The sequence below is a fragment of the Nematolebias whitei genome, chromosome 2 (assembly GCF_014905685.2).
Source record: "Nematolebias whitei isolate Nwh7 chromosome 2, NemWhi1, whole genome shotgun sequence".
NCBI lineage: Eukaryota > Metazoa > Chordata > Actinopteri > Cyprinodontiformes > Rivulidae > Nematolebias > Nematolebias whitei.
Window position 1 is genome coordinate 6027767 of NC_056499.1, and position 8407 is coordinate 6036173.

The following is an 8407-nucleotide window of genomic DNA, read 5'->3' on the forward strand; positions in this document are numbered from 1 at the left end:
TGAAGAAGCACCTTTATGGACTGTTGACATGAAAAGACTGGAAATATGTTGGGAAAGGCAAAGATCTTGTGTCGGAAATGTGTTATTTTTACCCTACATGTTTTTATTAGGACGGCACGGTGGCGCAGTTGGTAGAGCTGCCGCCTCTCAGCGAGCAGGTTGCCGGATCAAATCCCAGCTGGGCGCCTTTCTGGGTGGAGTTTGCATGTTCTCTCCGTGCTGCGTGGGTTTTCACCGGGTACTCCGGTTTCCTCCCACAGACCAAAAACATGCATGTTAGACTGACTGGTGACTCTACATTGTCCCTAGGTGTGAGTGAGAGAGTGAATGGTTGTTTGTCTCATGTGTCTCTGTTTGTCCCTGCGATGGACTGGAGACCTGTCCAAGTGTCCCTGCGATGGACTGGAGACCTCTCACACAGTGGCTGCTGGATATGGACAACAATGAGTCCCGTGATCCAGAAAGGAAGAAGTGGATAAAGATGGATGGATGGATCAGTCAACAAATTTCTTATTTACTATTCTAAAAACATTCAGTCTTTCCAGTCTTTTCTGATTTACTTAAAGCTATCATTTACATCGCAGCCCAACTTGAGCGATCCTCGTTCGTGTTGAATTAAATCCAGATTCACTGACGTGACATCACAGAACTGTCACGTGAGTTTCTGGTGAAATATCTCGACGCATACCTTTAAAACCTTAAATCTGTTAAAGCAGTGAGCTGTGTGGACCGCTGATGCAGCTAAATGTTTTTCTGCACGGTGTTTGGATCTGCGCAGACTCAGCATGCCGTTTCACAGAGAAATGCCTTTAAATATTCAACGACCGGGCACACGGAGCATGACGGTGCGTTTCCTTAACAAATTAACTTTGTGTGCTGAAACAGTTTAAGCAAACAAAACTGAATTTTTGGTCTTGCAGATAATTTTTTTTGTGATTTGGTGCTATTTTTAACCACTCCTATACTTTCCATATTTTATACAGGTGTGTGCAAACTGTTTAGTTGTGTCATGGTGTGGGTAAGCTGGTTGATACTCGGGGAAATTTCTTTCACGTGTTGCATGTGACGTTTGAGAAAATGTGCACTGACATTGTGAGGAATAAGAATCCAAAATGATAAAAATGTGCAACTACTGTCAGATTATTATTATTTTTTTTGCCTCTGCTGTTTTTATGTTTTCAGTTTTGTGTTTTTTTTTTATTTGTATTTTTTCAATTATTTACTTTTTTTTTTTTTTGGCTCAGTTTCTCATCCTGCTTTAAAGTTTTAACAGTTTGCAAAGATTTCTATTTGAAATGCATAAATAAAAATAATTCAACAGAACTGATGACAGTTGGCTGGGTTTTTGTACTTTAATGCAATAAAACTGGGACCAATAATTCTAGTACTGTATTGTTTTATAATTATAAATAAATAAATTTTCATGTGTTTGTAAAGTTGTTGCAGCTCTGGAGAACTGCCGTTTCCCCGTTGAGTGTTTAAACCTTTTTTATTTTCAGTTTTAACAGTCTGTGGCATTTTAAGTCACAATTTATTAAATTTTTTTTTTTGTATTTACTGCTGAAACTATGAATCTCAAACGAACCTGTTTATTTCTCTTTGAGCTTCAATCATTGTGAGGTCATAAGTCTTCTCTCTTTCGCTCTCGACGAAGACGGTCGCTCTCACCCTCTCTCCTTCCCTCCTGCTTTTTTGCTCTCTTGTCCCGTCAACATCAGAGCCTCTCTTTACACATCTTCCAAATAGAAAATTATGGATTTGGTCAGCTGGTCCCTCAACGCAGTTGATAAAAAAATTCCACCAGACGATGGAGCTGGAGAGCCCTCATGCCCTGAATGGACCCACGCAGCTGGGTATGTCATTGATCCCTGGGGTGACTGGAAGATGGTGTGTGTATCTGTGCTGTCTGTGGAGGACGTAGAAGATGCGTACATTATTGGATTTATGATAACAGGGTTTCTGCTTTTTGGAATTGGTGGATACCTTGGATATCGACGAATTAGGAAGACTTCAGCAGCAGTTTTGGCCGTGGTAAAGCTGCCAGCCTTATGTGAAGGATTAATCGGTACCTCGATCTCTCAGACTCACGCTTATCGAGCTCAACCGCAAGCTGGACGCCATCACTGAGAATCGTAGACCGCTTGCGGCTCCTGGAACTGGTCAGCATGAAGGTTTCAATCTTGGAGAACGCTAAATCGAGCAGGGACCGGGTGGAATGTCCACAAATCTGTCTGTTTGGATTCACCACTGAACGTTCCAGCAGAACTTGAAGTCAGACAGAAAACAGAGTCTGGCGGCCAAAACAGTTGTTGTTTATCTGAATTTGGCCTTGGTCAGGCCAACTTATCTCAAATTGCTCCTGGAGGATATGTAAAGCCCCCAGTATACTCCCGCGTCCGTCCACGCGGAGGTATGCACGTACATACGCAGAGTGTTGAGACGTCATACTCGGGCGTACACCCTGAGCGGCTGCAGAGCAGCTTCGCAGACAAGTGGCATTTACCTTCGGGACAAATTGAGGGCGCTGATTGGTCATTTGATGACACGCCTACTGGATTGATTGACATGTCAAAAAAAAAAAAAAATGGAGCCGGCAGCCCCAGCTGCAGCGGTGTTCTGTGTTTTATATGTTGCTAATAAAAAGTTCTAAAAAAAAAATTAAAAAACAGGGAGCGCTGGTCCTGCAGCCCACACATCAGACCAGCCCAACAGGAAGTCTCCAGACCCTCCCACAGCCACGCTGGGACTGATTTTAATTCGCTCATGACAAATTCCTTCATTTCTCACCATTTCAGTCATGGCATCAACGGAGGACGAAGAGAGATCACTTGCCTCTTGGCAAAAAAACAAAAGGCCAGATCAGGGATGAAGAAGGGGAATTTAATACATCGGTGTCTCGTACAAAACAGTGCGTCGCCGGGCAGTTTATTGTGCGACATCGCGTACGCGGTCGTAAAAACTGGGCTTTGCGTGGACATGCCCTGCGGACGTACGCGCGTAACTGCGTACGGACGTACATGGGAGTATACTGGGGGCTTAACTAGAAGCTCTGCCTGCCCCCCCCCGAGGATGTCTGTGACCTTATCAAAACCATGATGCTGATAGACTCTGTACCATCTTATCAGAACTTTGGAACTTTCTGGAGTGTTTATGGACAACTCACTGGCTTTGACCTCTATGCACAAATGTATGATGTCATTGTATGTTGCCGTTTTATGTTGTGAAGGTTTTTTTGTTGCATCTTTTACGTTGTTTTTCGGCCAGGAAATGGTGTGAGTCGTGATTTTCTTTTTTTTTTTCTTTTTTTTTTTGCTTCGTCCATCCTCATGTTCTTCTCATCTGCCTGTATGTTGTCTGTAACAGGTCTCTTGTAAATGAGACTTCGAGGCTCAATGGGAACTAAACTGTATAAATAAAGGTCTAATAATAATAAATATAAATCTCATATGAAGGAAAAACACACAAGACTGAATTTTAAAAAAGTAACTGCTCTGGGTTGTATGTATGAGCAAGTACCTCTTTATGTGGTTCTGTTTTAACTTTTTCTTGTTTTAGAAATGAACACCAGAGTAAAAAAAAAAACAAAAAAACATCTGAATTAGTTTTTTTGTGTTCAATGTTTGACGTTTAAATTCCTGCAGAAAAAGAAAAATAATTCTCACAAAATGCAATACATCTGTTTTTTAATAAACGGCTTTATTAGGTGATTTTTTTTGTTTAACTTAGCTTTAAGTCGTCCTCAGTGCTTGCTGCAGTCAGTTACCACTTCTTAATAACCCTCCACGTGCACCACTTCATAACAAGGAGGGAAAGTGTCGTCTAGCTGTGACTATTGTCACAGATCAACCAGTCTGCTGAACAGACTCGGGGACACGGTGCTTTCGTTTGCGTCGTTTCGACTCCTCGTCTTTGCAGCGAACAAACTCTTTATCTTGAGCGATTTCCACTTGTTGTTCATTGTTCATGGCACAAAAAGATGTCCTTAAAAAAAGAGAGAGACAGAGACTGTTATTTAGCTGGTGTGGTCATCTGTTGGATGAAGCAGCAGAAGTCCTGCGCGTGGAGAAGCACTCCAGTAGATGGCGTTTAAATCCTGCCATGCAGCTGCAGAAAGTGTTTCTCTGCTGTCAGAAATGGCAGAAACCCTCCAAAATCCTGACAGGTTTATTAAAATCCTACATGGCCACATTGTTTTCTAAAGGGGACTCGAGGAATAAACTTGTAATACTAAAGCTGCTAATGTGAGCTCCTGCGTTAAACCAAACTCATGTACATGTTTTTAAACAGTTTGCGTCAGCACGGTGTAGCACATCATCAGTAATATATAACCCAAAAACCTGCATCATTAAAAATATTTGTAGTAACAAGTAAATACAATATATATTTAAAAAAAAAGACAACCTTTCACATTCATTGTGGGCAACAGCTCAGAAATATGACTGAGCATTAAAAGAGCATCCCAGAGAAAATGAGTCCGAGTCGATTTGTAAAAGTTTGAAAATAACGTAATTTCCGGACTATAAGCCGCTACTTTTTTCACACTCTTTGAACCCTGCAGCTTATACAACGCTGCGGCTAATTTATGGACTTTTTTTTTTTTGCAGGGCTGATGAGCTTTATGCCACCAAAACATTTAGCCTCATCACACTCAGGCACTCGCATAGCTGCCCAATATATGTCTCTGTGGTGGGTGGGTCCTTGTGACTCAATGAGACTACCTGTATAAATAAACAAATAAATAAATCAGACAAATTAAATTACTGAACAGGTCACAGTGGACCAATGAAACGTGGCGGGGAGGAGAGAATGGGGAGGGGGGATTCCCTGCATGCACAGAGCAGTGTTGTTAGGTGTACGATAATTATCGTATTTGTACGATAATTTTATGTCTCTTGTACGATAATCCTACATTTCTCACCTGGCAACACTGGCACAGAGCAACTTTTGTTCAAGTCTGCTGGTGGATCCTGAGCAGGAGGAATGTGAAGATGGTGATCAATGACTTCTGTGTATGCTAATTTATTTTATTTTTTTAACCAGCCATGTTCCAGGCACTGTTCAGAAAAAAACTTTTACTTACGACAACTTTTTACTTGTTATCGGTATGTATTTAATTAAAAGTTTTAAAAAAATCTTTCTTTGTAAATATCTCGTTACATGTTACTCATGCGGCTTGTACGCAGGCGCGGCTTATACATGTACAAATTTGTATTATGTTTTTATTTAGTGTGCGCGGCTTATATTGGGGTGCGCTCAGTAGTCCGGAAATTACGGTACTTTTCTTTGCTTCTGTAGTTCAACACGAAGTTTTTTTAGATTCCTGCTGATCATGGATGCTGTGGTTCAACGTCCAAAGTCTCGTGCACCTTTGTCAGGACTCCCAACGGGCTGAACTCAGATTTCAGGCCTTGAAAACATAACCATAATTCAGAAAACACCATAATCAATAATTAGGGTTTCAGGGGTCAACAAAAGAACAAACGAGTTCAGAGGTGGAGAAGAAAAACCTCCAGGTGCTAACAGAAGGTTGTCCTCTGAAAACGTTCAGATAAAAAGCCCCGACAACCTGAAGTTAATTTTCTCTCCTTCCTATCGAACGACAAAGTTCTGTTCAGAAAAATAAAATGCATCTTTATTATCAATATTTTCTTGGTAGGCTGTTTTCTATTTTCACTTAAATAACTGATCAGAATAATTCAGAAGTGTTGATTGTTAGGACTGTTGCTGGTTCCAACGTTTATTGACGTGCATTGTTTCAGCTGTACCTCTGCTGCGTCTCTCCTGCTTTCACGCTGATTTTTCCCAAAGTCAGCTGTGGTTTCTTTTCCTGGCCACCCCAAGGAAACATGGTCTGCACCCGGTTCCACACGCTCTTCCACAAGTCCGACCCCTCCCAGCTTAACGTGAGCAGCATCAGCTCCCCCAGGTCTCTGTCCAGCGTGATCAGGAAGGTGAAGGTCGTGTTTCCAGAAATGCCTTCATCACTGGGGGAGAGTTCAGGGAGTGAGAGACAAAAATGGGGGGTTCTGCAAGTGTCCACAGCTTTCTTTTAAATCTCAGTCTGTTGTCATGACGACATCACATGCTGTTGGTTCTGGTTTGCTGCTCGACGCATAAAGATGACTAACTTGTCAGAAAACAGTCGTATTTCAATCATTTATTCCATCACGGGCATTTATCGTTTTCTTTCATGCAGCAGAGCATTGGGTGGGTGTTGATATGGTACTCACATGGTGATGGTGAGGTCTCCACTCTCCTCTTTCGTTCCTGTGAGGGAGACGGTGAGAGTGGGCTCAACTCGCTCCGTCTGATTGATGAACTGGATCCTGAACTGGTAATGGTAGACTGGAAAATCAGGAGCAAGAAGCAACCAGAGACTAAATGAGTACAGATCAGAGGATACTTATGTTTGTCTGCACATTTATTTATTTAACTTTTAATTATCCAGGTAGTCTCACTGAGTCATGAGGACTCATTTTCAAGAGAGACCTGTTTTTTTGGGAGCAGATGGTGGGGGTTAAAGGCCTTGCTCAAGGGCGCAGAGTGGGGCAAATGAGGGTGAAGGCAGGTGCAGGTGTTTCACCTTTCCCACCCACATTTTGAGGTCATCAGTCCAGGGAGTTGAACCGGCGACCTCCCAATCACCTTCTCTAACCTCTGTGCCACCACTCCCCATTTATCCATCTGATATGTAATTATCAATATTATATAATACATATACAATACTGTGTGTGTGTATATGTATGTATATATATATATATAAATGAAATGATTAAGGGACTGAATTCATAGATTTTTTTTAAAAATGACAAGAAAACAATGTACTTTCAGTGTAAACAAAATAAATGATATGTTTTAGTAATTTTGCACTGTTTTTTGTTATAAGTTAATATTGTGGATAATTATAACTGATTGATTATGGATTTAGCGGCGAGACTGAACTGATTTAATCTATTAAGTTCTTTCAGGAGGCATCAGTTCTTAAGTCACTTAATTAGTTTAGTAATTTCATTATTTACTTTAATTGATAAAAGTTACAGCGATGATTTGTGTAGAATGCACAACTTTGTCTCATAATGTAATGAATTAAAAATAGACGCTTTTAGTTTAGACATTTTCAAAGTAAACACAAAAATCTTTTAAAATCTTGATGCAAGCAAAAAAAAAGAAACCAGTACATCGTTACTAACTGAATATCTCACTTGAGCCCAAACTGGTAGAAAAGATGTCGGATTATTTCACTTATACTTTCTTACTTATTTTAAAACTCTGCACTAATTATTGAGAAAACAAGAAAAATAAATATCATAACTGAGACTTTAAACTTATTCTGTCTCCGTTTGGATAAAAATAGATTAAATGTAGACTTGAATGAAAGCGTAAAGCTTTATATTTATACCTAACTCTTATTTTTAGACGTACTCACATCTGTAACTCATACACATTTTTAATTTGTTCTGATTTTATTTCTGTAAATATTCAGTTTTTTATTCTTTTTTTACTTACATTGGACTCGAACACAAAATACATTTAGTTAATTATGTCATGTGTTTAACAACATGCAGCATTTCTGGTGATGAAGACAAAAAATGTTTTATAAAAGTTTTCAGGCGGGTTCAGCTCACGGGTACGTACGTTTGAAAGGCATGCGGGATCGAGTGTTCAGGTAGAGCCGCTTGCTTCTGGCTGTGCGGACCTTCTTGATGTTGTAGCCCAGTGTGTTGCAGCGGTTCCTCCTGCAGTCCAAGCAGACCCCTCTGACGAAGGCCTTGTTGTCGCTGCACGTGTAGGCCGTGCTCTGCTTGTCTTTGTTCAGCAGAGAGTCGATGAAAAGGTGCACGGAGCGCTCATGAGCACATTTCACCGTCTGTTCAAAGCCTGTGTGAAGACGGAAACATGACGCAGGTTTTAATGACTTTACTTTACCAAGACAAGCCAGCTCCTTATTTGTGGATGGAGGTCGCCATCATCCGGACCGTATACGCCTGTTTGCCCGTCCCATCTGTCACATCCTCACTGCCCTGCGTGGACTCAGCCTGAGGGCAGCTCAGCTCATGGCACATGTTGCCAATTACCTCCAGAGGATGACACATGCTTTAATGTGGATATCACTGTCATATTCCGCAGATGTGTGTTTGATTAAGAGGCTCCATCAGTTCCCCGGAACCACTTGTGTGGGACTGGAGGTAATTAACTGCATCAGCATAAAGTCAGGACGAGAAACTGTCGCCCCGAGATAAAGCATCTCAAACAGTCACGATGAATTAAGAAAATAAAAAATGTTATGATAAAGAACACAAAAAAGAAACCAGGAAATCTTGAAGTAGCTGAACCACATTACCATATTTTCCGCCGTACACGTCGCTTCGCCGTATAAGTCGCTTCGCCGTATAAGTCGCTTCGCCGT

The 8407-nt window shown here is 41.1% G+C and overlaps 1 protein-coding gene across 2 annotated transcripts in view; it reads right to left on the bottom strand.

Annotated features, from left to right (window-relative positions):
- Nucleotides 1-3698: 3698 nt before the first annotated feature.
- lipca (lipase, hepatic a) overlaps nt 3699-8407 on the bottom strand; it is an 11803-nt gene continuing 7094 nt past the window's right edge. Inside the window, exons 6-9 of one of the 2 annotated variants that reach the window (XM_037695930.1) lie at nt 7636-7878; nt 6231-6345; nt 5766-5984; nt 3699-3981 (exon numbers count right to left, since the gene is read on the bottom strand). In XM_037695930.1, coding sequence (XP_037551858.1) covers nt 3843-3981; nt 5766-5984; nt 6231-6345; nt 7636-7878 — 716 coding nt within the window. In that variant the 3' untranslated portion in view covers nt 3699-3842. The remainder of the gene's footprint in view (nt 3982-5765; nt 5985-6230; nt 6346-7635; nt 7879-8407) is intronic. The other variant, XM_037695937.1, reaches the window with a different exon arrangement.